This window comes from Symphodus melops (assembly GCF_947650265.1).
Source record: "Symphodus melops genome assembly, chromosome: 21".
Lineage (NCBI taxonomy): Eukaryota > Metazoa > Chordata > Actinopteri > Labriformes > Labridae > Symphodus > Symphodus melops.
In genome coordinates, this window is record NC_136711.1 from 14,233,472 (window position 1) to 14,246,802 (window position 13,331).

The following is a 13,331-nucleotide window of genomic DNA, read 5'->3' on the forward strand; positions in this document are numbered from 1 at the left end:
AAATGTTTCAAATATCACATCCTAAGTTCCGAATGCACATTTTTTTGTTTTTTGAGGTTGACTTTGAAAGCGAGGTTATCCTAGGCCACTTCAAAATGAGAAATGTCCGTGTCGGCTCCCGTAGCTTAGTGACAACACGGCAAAGCACTTTGGTCGGAATCTGCCTGTGGCTAAGCTGCTAGCTTGGATGATAAGTAGCTAGCTCTTCAGTTTTTTGTGTGGATGCAGACAGTCAGGGCTGTGATATTGACAGTTTTCGTAAGTTAAAAAAACATTTATTTCTATTTTGCCTTCTGGTTGTAAGTGGAGCTGATGCAGAAAGAACATAATTTGTAATTGATTATAGAAGCAAAGGGTGGAGGCTTTTAGCTTATAGCTACATTGGCTACGAATATATACTGGAACAGCCAGGCACTGTCGCTTGTTAAGTTATATTTGAGCATATGTGATAAATTATACTCAACCACTGAAGAGATACATTGATGAGAACTTAATCAGATGTAAAACTAATTTCCGCGGAGTAAGAGTAAGTCTGTGACATGTTTGAATCTGTACTTCACGATATGCTAACGTTAGCTATACTGGATATTTGAATTCCTTTTTTTTCTTGAGTGGCTTAGAAATATTCAAATGCACATTAATCGCAGGCAACTTAATATCACATTTTGTTGTTAAAATAAAAGCTTTAACACAGTGTAGGTTATCTGTTAAGGGTGAAAGTAGTCGGCCAGTACCTCCAGGAAATAGTCGGAGTCGATGTGTGAGTGAGGGTGACACCCTGTTGAAGTTAAAGTCATTTTAGCAGTGATTGTTGAATCCAGTTTGCGTCTGTTTCCTTTAAGGTCTTTATATCTTATGTTTGTAATCAGAAGTCATTGCCGTGGTGATACATGTGCTATGCTTTGGTTCGGGGGTTTTTTCGTCCAGGTCTTTAAACTTGTGGAGGAAAATGAGGCTGAAGGAGATCCAGAGGACTGCCCACCAGGCTTGGAGTCCTGCCGGCCACCATCCCATCCACCTGGCGTTAGGAACATCAGCACAGCAGCTGGATGCCTCTTTCAACACCACTGCTGCCCTGGAGATATTTGAGGTGGATTTCTCTGACCCCTCTCTGGAGATGCAGCTCAGAGGATCATTACCCACTGCAAACAGGTCAAACTATAACACGTGATTCAAAAGACACCATTTCTTGTCATGAATTCAATCAACAATTCCCCTGTCTATACCATTCTTTGTAGGGAAGTCTGACGTGTCTTTGTCCTTTGATAGACAGTTTGATTTTTGTCTTATTTGGGTCCAAAATGGGTACAACGGGTATTCTAACACTTAGTTGCCACTAGATATAAAATGTAACATACAGCTGGATAAGCCTCAGTTTTTGTAGTAGAAAGAAAGTTATGATGGCTAAAGAGGTAAACATATTGCTTCTATTGAGGTACAGAGAGCACCGCTTACTGTTGGAGATGATGTGTAAGCCATTTGTTGTAAATAAAAGCTTGTATGTTCATGTTTTTATTCCGCAGGTTGCACAGTATTGTGTGGGTGAACTTTGGCGCCGGAGCTGATGGTACTGGAGGGAGACTGGTTGGTGGCAGTGAAAATGGCACTTTAACCGTATACAACCCGGAGGTCATAATGAGTTCTGGAGCAGATGCAATTGTGGGACAGTCTGACAAGCACACAGGACCCATCAAAGCTCTCGACTTCAACCCTTTTCAGGTAAACATCCTCTCATACAGTCTGCTAGAACTTCTCTTCTGCTTGCTTTCTGCTACTGAAGTGCTCATACTGAATCCTTTTTTTTTTTTTTTTTTTAACTCCATCTCAGAGTAATCTTCTTGCATCAGGGGCAAATGATTCGGAGATATATATCTGGGATCTGAACAACTTCAGCAGTCCAATGACACCAGGAGCAAAGACACAGGTGGGTGTGACATTGAAAGATATCACCGAAGAAAAAAAAGAAAAAACCTTTTGAGAGATCAGTTGGCTTCTTGTTTTATATCCTGGGCGCTCTATATCCAAAGCTGTGGCAGGCCTTGGTGTTAGACTACGGCCATATTTTCCACCACTAAAGCCGCAGAGAAAGCCACCCAGTGGATTTAGTCAAAGAGGGTGAGCCCATGGATTGCTGCTGCTGGGATGCAAATCCAGGTCTTGATCAACTTCGGATGGGTCACCTCGGTGAGGGGGTCTGATTAAAAAAAAAAAAAAACAACAAAATCCCCAAAGACCTCAGGAACATCACTGATGATACATCCCAGCACATCCTAGAGATATCTCTTACAAACTAGTGTTTGAGTTTAAAAAAAAAACAAACACCTTTTCAATATCTTCTTAACTATTGTAGTTTTATGTGAGAGTCAGAAATGAAAGCCACAAGAAGGTTTCCTTATGCTCTCATTTGCCTTACTAAATAAAATGAATCCTGTGTCAGCATTTTCCTAAACAGAGCTATTTAAATAGGCACACTCACTATTTACATGTCACAGGCTTGGTACAAATGTTGTTTGCATAGCAGGAATCCAATTATTATTATTTTTTTGTCATGCACACGTTCAGTTTTGTCTCGACACTAACAGCCTCCGTCTCCTCTTTCAGCCTGCTGAAGACGTCAGTGTCGTGTCCTGGAACAGACAGGTCCAGCACATCCTGGCCTCAGCCAACCCCAGCGGCAAAGCAGTGGTGTGGGACCTGAGAAAGAACGAGCCCATCATCAAGATCAGCGACCACAGTAACAGGGTCGGTGACCTTTAATACAGACCACAGCAGTTTCAAGTCTAAGCGTTCGTCCTTCGTAGCACAGTCTTTATCAGCTGTAGCGCTTCGGTCCTGCATGGTTTTGAGTCAATGTCTGCAAAGTAGAAAAGATTACTGGATGGTTGTAGCAACTACTGTAGCACAACAACCTAAAACACACGATCTGAACGGGAACACACTATACTGACCTCAGTTTTCATTATCCTCTCTTGAGTTTCTCTTACAGCAAGATTTTGTTGGGATGGGATTTTCAAACGCATACTCAGTTTATAGGAAGCTTTTGAGAGTAAGGAGAAATTCAGAGGATCTTTTATTAACCTCCTACCCCTTTCATAATTGTTCTGTGTCTATATTTTCAAAGTCTTTCGGTTGTTATTTTGATTTCAGATGCACTGCTCAGGAATGCTTTGGCACCCCGAAGTCGCAACTCAGTTGGTGTTGGCCTCTGAAGACGATCGGCTGCCAGTCATCCAGATGTGGGACCTTCGCTTCGCCACGTCTCCCCTTAAAGTCTTCGAAAACCACACAAGGTGAGCTTTTCTTAGTTTTAGCTCGACGACCAGTTCTTTTTTTTTTTTTTTTTTTTTCTTCTTTTTTTTTTAACCATCTTCTGGAATTTACTCAATCAACCGTCTTTTTTTTCTTTCAGGGGAATTCTGTCCATATCCTGGAGCCAAGCTGACCCTGAGCTCCTGTTGAGTAGTGCTAAAGACAACAGGATCCTCTGCTGGAACCCGAACACTGGAGAGGTGTTTATCAAAACATCTCTGCTTCTTTTTTCTTCCTCAACTTCGTTGCCATTTTAAAAAAAACATTTTTTAAGCAGACTTGAGTTTGTTTTCATGTTTCATTCACCTTCATTTTAGGTAATTTACGAGCTTCCAACTACAAATCAGTGGTGTTTTGACGTCCAGTGGTGTCCAAGGAATCCAGCCCTGCTCTCAGCCGCATCCTTTGACGGGAGAATCACCGTCTACTCAGTGATGGGAGGGAGCTTAAAGACTGAGCAGCAGAGCACAGCTGATAAGGTAGAGGCTGCGTTTGTGTGTGCAGAGTTTGTCCTCTAGATGGTGCTATTGGGAAGTGATTGCCGTCGACCCTTTGAACAGCTGCATTGTCATGGACGCATTTACAGAATACAACATTGAGTATGAATGAAAGTGGAATAAAAGCTTGAAGTTTTAGAGCTAATATCGTGTAGCATGAATTGATATGAATAACTTTGTTTGGATTTGTTTGGTTTAAAAATATTACAAATGGCTAAAAACGTCCATCACGATGTAGTCAAAGGAATGTAAAAGTCACCTTCAGTCTTAACAAAGCCATCATGTGGAATTACTGTCACTTCTCCCCTGATATATTGCGCTTTTCATGAACTTTAAACCTTTTTATTGAACAGATATCCTCCTCATTTGATACCATGGATCCCTTTGGTACAGGACAGGGGCTTCCTCCCCTGCAGGTCCCTCAGCCTGCAGTGCAGGAAACTATAGTCCCCCCTCTGAAGAAGCCTCCTAAGTGGGTGCGCAGACCAGTTGGGGCTTCCTTTGCTGTGAGTAAGACGTTGAAACTTAAGACTGGAAATAAAAAAATAAAAAAACTGTCGATATTTTTTACCGTCTTTTATCCCATGATAGATCTGTTGTTTTCTTTACTCACCAGTTTGGAGGAAAATTGATAACCTTTGAGAATCCCAAGCTGCCTCCCGTGCAGAGCCCTCAGCCCGTCCCCAGACACGTGTTTGTGAGCCAGGTTACCACGGAGACAGAGTTCCTCCAGCGCTCCAGGGAGCTGCAGGCTGCGCTGCAGTCGGGCTCCTTCAACAACTACTGCCAGGCCAAGATTCAGAATGCCAAGTCAGACGCTGAGCAGGACATTTGGAAGTTCCTCCTGGTGGGATATTAGAAAAAAACAAAACACACAAGTCTATCTATCAGTGTGGTTTGTCGTACTTGGAGCTTATGCATTATCTCTTTTTTTTTTAGGTGAACTTTGAAGACGAAGCCCGCATTAAATTCCTCAGGCTTCTGGGTTTTAGCAAAGATGAACTGGAGAAAAAGGTATTCTGTGTGTAACTTATGAACTATAGCAGATATCAGTCATACAGACGCCCCTTCCTCGCATCTCACTTCTCGATTTCTGATTCTATCCACTGTCTTATCTCTCAATAAAGGCATAAAATAAAACAAATAAATCTTTTTAAAAAAGAAGTAAAGAAATGGTGTATAGATAAATGTCAACTTCCTTTTTTTCCCCCCCAGATTTCAAAATGCCTGGGAAAGAGTTTTCAGCACAATGGACATGGAGTGGATGCTAAAGATCTGGCAGAAAAGATGCAGCGGCTCTCAACTGAGGTCAGCACACACACACACACACACATAACATGGTTATCTTTAAATCTTGTTTTTTTTAAAGTTTGCATCCCAAGTTGTTCACCTTTTGTCTGATTTATTGTGTTCCTTCTCTTTCCAGAGGTCTGATGAAGCAGCCGCAGACGCAAGAACCTCAGGATCTGTTTCACCGGCAGACTTCTTCAGTCAGACCCCAAAGGACAACTCCAACTTCCAGATTCCCATATCCTGTGGTACACGCACTCAATTACGCGGTTCACACGCTGAATCTGTTTGCCACTCATGATCGCTTATTGAATTCAGCGTCTTCGTCGGCGAACTAACTCCTTGTGCTTTTTGCAGACACGGACGGTTTGATAAGCCAGGCGCTGCTGGTTGGAAACTTCGAGGGAGCCGTGGATCTGTGTTTGAATGACGGTCGTTACGCCGAAGCCATCCTGCTGTCAATCAGCGGCGGAGAGGAGCTGCTGAAGAAAACGCAGCAAAAATACCTCAGCAAGCAAACAAACAGCATTTCAATGGTAAGGGTGAAGTTGGTTTGATGTGCCATAGTTGTAGAGGGGGGGGGGGGGGAAACATATTTCAGCTGTATGTTCATTTAACTTGTCCCCAATTTTAGCTCATATCCTCGGTGGTGACCCAGAACTGGAGAGACATCGTTCAAAGCTGCGAGTTGGATAATTGGAAGGAGGCTCTCGCTGCCCTGCTGACCTACGCTCACCCCGAGGATTTTGCACGTTTGTGCGGTAAGTTGCATGCAAGTATTTTATGCCGCAGCGAGCCTCACTTTGACGTACCATCAGCCCGGTTGGTAAGAGTTTTCCGCCCCCTCTCTTTAGATACCCTGGGAGGCCGTTTGGAGCACGAGGGCTCAGAGAAGCGCTGCCTGCAGGCCTGTCTGTGTTACATCTGCTCTGGGAACATTGAGAAACTGGTGGAGTGCTGGGCCTCGCATAAAGACAGCTCCTCTCCTCTCGGCCTAGAGGTAAAAATCTTCGTCAGATTTGGGTCATAGTGTGGCATAAGTTAATATTATTCTAAGAAGAATTTTGCACAGATCCTGAGTATTAGCAAAAACGCATTGCAAAACACAAAGGGGTTTTTATTTTATTAGAAAAGAATCAAAAAGCATTGTAGAATAGTTGCATAGGGAAAATGGTACTCTTTAAAGATATCCAAACTAAGTACATTTTTTGAGATGAATTGAGAATAGCTCTTTTAGAAGAGGTTGCAACTTCTAACTTGTATTTGCTGCACATTCAAGAGACTCTTTCTGTCTCTGTATTTTACAGGACCTGGTTGAAAAGGTAATGATGCTGCGTAAGTCCATAGAGCGCCTCCGAAACAGCGAGGTGGCAGTCCAGAGCCCCATCCTCGCTGAGAAGCTAACGTGTTACGCTGGCATTCTGGCTGCAGAGGGCAGCCTAGCCACCGCCATGAGCTACCTGCCTGAGAACTCAGAGCAGGTAAGAGGCATTTAGTTTTTTAATTATTTACTCTCTTTTGTTGTTGTTGTTGTTGTTGTTGTTGTTGTTGTTGTAATAAATACTCATGTGTTTTTATGAATTTGTCTTCTCAGCCTGGGATCATGATGCTGAGAGACCGACTGTCCAACGCTCAGGGAGAGGCCACTGGTGGACAGCAGCCTCCAAACTCTTTGAACAGAGCCAAGCCTGCCCCTGCTGCACCAAAAGCACAAGTGATGGTACAAGTCAAAAACATTCTATCATAAATTTAACAAGAATATTTTTATTTTTTTAATCAAAGATGTTTTAGCGTTCCATTAAACATTTTGTTTTTTGGGGGGGGGGGGGGTTTTGACAATCTTAGAGTCAGTACCAGCCACCCGCTCCCTCTCAGGCAGCCCAACCGCAGCCTCCGATGCCGTCTGTTTTTACTCCACAAGCTACTCCAGCCAGCACTGGGCCCGGTCTCCCACCTTCTTCTCATGTCCTGCCACCCAGCACCAACCGGCCTGCCATGAGGCCGACTTACCCCCAACATCCAGCTCCTGCTCCAGGTTTGACACTTGACTGTTTGGTTTTTACCTTCACGCTGATTTGACCTGTCTTAACGGTCTTTGTCCTTCCCCAGGTTTCCTTCCTCATCAGCCATTCCAGCCCCAGCAGATGCCCGTCAGTGGACCTTCTGCCTTCCCTCCTCCAGGTCCTTCTATGCCGGCTGCTGGCCTATCAGGACCTCCACTCCCTCCGTCGTCATCCACCGCTGGAGGCCTGCCCCCCATGCCAAGCCCAGGGGTGCCACCAACAAGCTTCATGCCGTCTACCTCTTTACCATCAGGCCCCATGTCACCCACCTCCCAACCCGGAGGCCCCGTCCCCATGTATTCAGCGACCCACCACAACCAGGGGCCTGCACCGCCTCCAGCATCTGGTTACTATAACCCTCTCGGATCAGGGTACCCACAGGGAGGGCCTGGTGCTCCTGCTGCAAAGCCTTTCGCCGCTCCAGTTGCCCCTCCTCCTATAGGTACAGATCATGTTCAAGTTTATAATCCTAATCATTGCTTTCCACGGTTTTTTTTTGTGATTTTAATAATTTTTTTAAATAGCTGTCAACCTCATTTGACTTGCAGGCTTCTTTCCCTGGCTGAATTCCCAGTGTGACCTCGAAGGTGACAGCAGGGTCAGGGTTGGATATGGAATAAGAGTGCATTGAAACATAGGCTTGAGTTACCAGAAAAACCCAACTTTAACTATTTACAACTGCATACAATAATCCAACATTAAGCCAGATCAAATGTCTTTTTTCTTCTTCTGGTAACTCGGTGCATTTCTGGTGGTGTTCTGCTTGTATGCTTGAGGGAAATGTATCGACTTTGGAGCTGATTTATGTTTAAGCAATTTAGCTTTTAACCATCTAGGCTTTAATCAAACTGTACATCCAAAGTGCCAATTATAACTGACGTTGAGCCATCTTCAACATTTTAAATTGATACATGTTTTAGCTCAGAAAGCTGTCTGAGATGCTTGTCATTTCCCGTCTTGGCTGGTGTTGAGAAACTATGAGCAGCCTTTTAGTGCGTTTGATCATATTTGCTAAAACTGCTGAAACCCTTGGCTGAATAACTTTTAGACGTGTCGTCTAACTTCTTGGACTGCTCGAGTGTGACTACAGGGAGAAAAGCAGATAGTCTTTCTAATTCCCTCTCACTTTTTTTCTTAATGTAGGACCTCAAGAGGGCTGGAATGACCCACCAGCGGTGAGAGGTGGACCGAGGAAGAAGAAGGTAACTCTGCTTTTTATCACAGTCATAACAGCAGTCATAACAGCAAGTATTATCCACAGCTAGCTAACTACAGGCTGAGCTGTTTAGCTCAATGTCACTTTAACAAAGTGTCAAATTTAAAATTGTGAGCACATTTCAGATTGTGTTTTGAATGTGTCGTACTGTTGCCGTGTGTGTTCAGGTCCCTGAAAACTACACCCCACCAGCCCCCATCACTGCTCCTGTGATGGGATTCCCCATGGAGGCTCCTCAGGCTCATGATCACACTCAAGTTCCCCCTGGAGCCCCCCAGGAGCCCAGCGTGCAGGTGGGTGTGTTGCACTTTCTGAAGTCTTTCTGTTGTCAACAGCATCTCACAACAAGGCGAACATGTCAACACCTTGTATGGGTTTCCTTGTTGGTCCTCAGCTCCTCCAGCAGCTGCCAGCAGAGAGGGTGGAGCAGAAAGAAATCCCAGCTGAACACATGGTGCTCAAATCGACATTCGACAGCCTGGTGCAGCGCTGCCAGCTCGCAGCAAGAGACCCGGTAAGTCTCACTGGATGTGTGACGAAGCTTGACATAATCAAAGGAAAATATGGGTTTTATTGGAGACTAAATAAAAAACAAAATGTTTCCTTTCAGCAAACAAAGAGGAAACTTGAAGATGCAGGCAAACGTTTGGGATACCTGTATGACAAGCTCAGAGAGCAGACGGTAAGAAATTAATACAGGCACGCAAAGTTATTCAGATGTTAAAGGGGACATATTATGAAAAATCCACTTCTACAGAGTTTTTGAACACATATTGGGGTAACCTGAGTGTCTATGGACCCACAAAATTTGAAATAAATCCATCCAGTCCTTACAGTCTTAAGTCTTACAACACAGAAAAATGCTCTGTTTTAAATGTTCTCAGTTTTTGACATCACAAGTTGTATTCTGGTAAGAAAATCCCTTCCCCTCCCCTGGTATCTCCACCCATCTCCAACCCAGTCTCAGTCCCAGACCAAAGCACAGCACAGATGTTTCATTTAGAGTTCAGGGGACTGTTTGAAAAGATGTAAAAAAAGGGTATAATGTGTCCCCTTTAAACTCTTTTTTTTGATACATAATAAGCTTAAAATGACATGTCGCCCCTCTTTATCTCTCAGCTCTCTCACAACATCCTAAATGGGCTTCATGAAATCAGCCGCTGCGTGGCGAGTCAGAACTACCAGCGTGGTCTGGAGGTCCACACTCAGGTGGTCAGCAGCAGCAACTTCAGCGAGATCTCCGCCTTCATGCCCATCCTCAAAGTGGTCATGACCATCGCCAATAAATTGGGTGTCTAATCCCCCCTAAAGGCCCCCAAAGCAGACTTCAGTGTTATCATATTGTTATATATGTATTTATTTCTTTTTTTTGACCTGATGATGTGCTTTGATAACAACAATAATAACTGATGATATTGCTGATTGTGGTCTTCATCACTCCATACATTTTCCTTCCTGGAGGATTCAGCTGAGGGAGGGGGGGATTTGTTTTTTTGTATCAATGATGACATTGATGTTGCTGTGGTAATTTTACAACAAAAAAAAGATGAATGTATTCTGAAAGTAGTGATTCTCTGTAAATTTAACCGTTGATGTAAAATATAAAGAAGTGGTGCAAAGTTTGAATGGAGGCAGTGTTTGTACAAGTAGGTGCTGTTTCATCGTCCAAATGACGCTCCGCGTGTGCATCCTAGTTTGTCTTAATTCAGCAGTCGTGGATCAAGTATGTGTTTGAATACGTGCAGCACTCCAGCTGCTTCAACAACACATACAGCACTGACAGCTCCAGCATCCAGTTCAGGGCTGGAAACCAGAATACAATCTAAGTTGCATTTATTACTCCCCATCCAGTTGGTTTAGTTTGTATGAGAGAGCGGGAGATACTGCCTTCTCTAATTTTTTTTTGTATCATTCATTTACAACAAGCATCGAGAGCATTTTCAAAACTCTACAACCGTAAATACTGATTGTTTTCTTCGCCTGCTGTAACAGACTGTGTCCGGGGTTATTGTGCCATGAAGGGTTCTGGGCCAAAGCGCAGCAGGAGAAACCCACACACTGATTGTCAAATAGCTGCTTGTTTTTGTTTTTCTCTGTTTGGTTGTTAATTTAGCCCTATGAGCACTGATTTTTACTCGTGAGCGATTCTAGATAATTGATCGCTGCAGCTCATGAACAAAACATTAAGTTGTTGGACAACAAATGATCGACTCTCTGTGTTGAAATTGCATTAACTCATCTGTTTACCCAGGCTACTACTTCTAACACTGAATTAACTTCTTTCTTTTTTTTTTAAGTTGTATTTGTTTTAGAAAAGACCATACATTCTCACAAACCTTAATGAGATGACACATTCACAAACATGATATATTCTGAAGTTTGTAGCTGGACATAAAGCTGGATAGTTTGGTGTATCATGGCAGCAGCAGAAGGCAGTGAAGTGCCTCCGTGTGCTCTTTTTGGTTGCACAGATATTTATACAATCCATGTTGCTTACTTTACTCATTGCAGAAACTTTTTTTCAAATAAAATTTCCCTTCAAAGGTTTTGAGACTCAATTATTTGCCTCTTGAATGTCCCTTTTCAGACACATTTTGTTCAGGCTTTTTGATTAATGGTGGGGGTTTTGGTACATTGAAACTTTATTTTAAGCTGCACAGATTCAAGAACGACATATTTCTACCCTAGTTGAACATTATTTCACTCGTGTTCTAAGAGTGAAATAAGAGCAAAGATATCAACGTTTATTTGTAATTTTCTTAATGGCCAGTAGAGGTCTCTGTTTTTTTTTAAAAATATGATACGAGTCACAGAGGAACGCTTCACTTTAAGCTTCTCTATTTTCCTATTTCAAAGAAAAGCACTTGAACGCGTCACAATCCGCATTTAATTTATTCCCAATTTTATTTAATTACCAGTACATCATTTTAGTTCATTTATTTTTTAATCATTGATAAAATGTACTAGGCTACATAAAATCCTCCTGAGGGTGCCAAACGGCAGTTGACAAACTGGTACAGGTGGTTCACGCGCTTGTCACCCATTGGTCTATAAGGATCATAAGTCAGGACCTCGCAGCTGATTGGCTTTTAGGGGTCAGACGAACGTGCGCGTTTGTTTTTTTTTGTTTTTTTTTTGGGGGGGGGGGGGGGGGGGGGGGGGTCGTTTTGAACTGCAGTAACCTCGGTCAGTCATTCTGGGGTGATGTTCTTAGAGTTGATGTTCAACACATCTCATCACACCACACCAACAACCTGAGTCACGCTGATCAGGAGACTTCAGGAGGTGACTCAATGAGACAGAGAGAACTGTGCTGAGTCCTGTCCTCATGTTCACAGTATGTGGTCTGCGTTTACAGAAGTGTGACCTATATGAGCTGTAATAGACTTCTACTTTTAATTGTGTTTTGATTTTCATTTTTACGTCTGAGGCCTTTCAAATAACAGAAACCTAGTTTGTAATCCAATTGCACGTTTTAAATATCGATTGAAAAAATACTGGAACATCTTAAAGAACCAAGGCATGTTAACATCAATAGTCATTTGATAACCACACCTTTTAGCTGCAACATTATGCAGCAATACATGTGAAACAATAATGACACAAAATGTAATATTTATCTTCTTGATCTGCACCTTTAAGTAAGGACTTTTTAAACAATGTGAAATAAAGGCAACATCACTTTTCGTTCAGTAATAGATCTGATTACTTCTAGTGAAAACATGATTTTCAGTTTAGAGACAGACAAGAAAAAAGTCCCTTTTCTGTCAGAATGACTTCAAAGAGTAAGGGTTAGGGCTCATTGATTTATTGAATGAAAGAAGAAGACTTTTCTCAATAATACTGTGATTCTAAGCGGATTGTAACATGCACACAACTTGCACTCTCTGAACCGAAGAATCTTGATGTAATAAAAACTTTGTCGGTCGTCAGCACAGCGGTTCAACATTCCTCTGTGCCCTGTGTAAACCATTTGGCACAGTTTCAGAATGCTCTTCTCATCTGCTGCAGGCGGGAGCAAACAACTGCAGTCAGTCTGTAATTTTCTCCCAGCGGCACAGTAGAGGACTTGAGCTCTTCTTTAGCACAGAAGGGAAACCAAACCAGGAAGCAAGAAATCACCTGACCAGTTCCAGCGTTTTTGATCCAACAGGAAACAGCTGGGAGAGAAATATTCAGGTCATTTAATGGAGCACCTTTAAAAGTACTACAATGTTTTGGGGTTTTTTCTACAAATACTAGACAACAATTTTGCATTAAAAACTAATACTAGAATCAAAAATACCGACATAATTGAACACATTAAATTCAACAAATAAAAATGTCATGTTACTCAAAATGTTGTTAAATCAGTATGTTCGACCTTGTAATGAACCATTAAGAAACACTCACTTTTAGAGCTGCACTGAACTGAAGTGCTAAACTAAATGTGTGACATAAGGCGTCAATATGCTTTTTTCCCTGTGAAATGTATTGAGTTTTCCTTTGCTTGGAATAACTTTCAGTAAAAATTTATTTAGAGATGTAGTTATGAAGGTAATTCAGATGATGATTTATGTTTATCAAAATGTATTTAGGTAAATTTGGATATTATAAGATTTGAATGATGGAAAATGTGAGAACAATGATTTTGTGTTCTTTTGCTGAAGGTCTGTGAAATGGAGGATCGTTTAATTTGATTTTTTTTCCTTCCTCCTCTGTATGCACTTAAATTCTACTAGGGGAGCTGGTCCTGGCGTTTGTCTTTGTTGGTTTTATTGTTCTGTGTGTGTGTGTGAATGGATGTGTGTCGGACCCCAGGAAGAATAGCTAATGTGTATGCTGGTGCTAATGGAGATCCTAAGAAAGAAAGAAAAAGAAAAAAAAGAAAAAGAAAGCTAGGAGTATTTAAATCACTTTTTGTCTTTTAATTGTTTTTACTTTTGGTTGAGTAATGTAACCACGGACTTCCACCAG

General features: G+C 42.2%; 1 protein-coding gene across 1 annotated transcript; it reads left to right on the top strand.

The window, feature by feature from the left end:
• Nucleotides 1-43: 43 nt before the first annotated feature.
• Nucleotides 44-10,921, top strand: sec31b (SEC31 homolog B, COPII coat complex component). The gene is made up of 25 exons (XM_079334141.1): nucleotides 44-258; nucleotides 928-1,152; nucleotides 1,524-1,719; nucleotides 1,829-1,924; nucleotides 2,602-2,742; nucleotides 3,148-3,290; nucleotides 3,410-3,509; nucleotides 3,627-3,788; nucleotides 4,160-4,312; nucleotides 4,423-4,653; nucleotides 4,746-4,820; nucleotides 5,022-5,114; nucleotides 5,233-5,344; nucleotides 5,454-5,632; nucleotides 5,731-5,857; nucleotides 5,951-6,096; nucleotides 6,404-6,577; nucleotides 6,691-6,816; nucleotides 6,942-7,131; nucleotides 7,206-7,601; nucleotides 8,303-8,361; nucleotides 8,543-8,668; nucleotides 8,770-8,889; nucleotides 8,986-9,057; nucleotides 9,495-10,921. The coding sequence occupies exons 2-25, from the start codon at nucleotides 950-952 to the stop codon at nucleotides 9,672-9,674; spliced, it is 3,600 nt and encodes a 1,199-aa protein (XP_079190267.1). The 5' UTR covers nucleotides 44-258; nucleotides 928-949; the 3' UTR covers nucleotides 9,675-10,921.
• Nucleotides 10,922-13,331: the final 2,410 nt, after the last annotated feature.

What these genes read in the sequence shown, in the direction of transcription:
- sec31b (XM_079334141.1), top strand. Translation starts at nt 950, where the DNA reads ATGAGGCTGAAGGAGATCCAGAGGACTGCCCACCAGGCTTGGAGTCCT. An exon ending in CACCAGGAGCAAAGACACAG is followed by an intron (nt 1,925 to 2,601) that starts GTGGGTGTGACA and finishes CTCCTCTTTCAG; the next exon opens with CCTGCTGAAGACGTCAGTGT. An exon ending in CAGTTGGGGCTTCCTTTGCT is followed by an intron (nt 4,313 to 4,422) that starts GTGAGTAAGACG and finishes TTTACTCACCAG; the next exon opens with TTTGGAGGAAAATTGATAAC.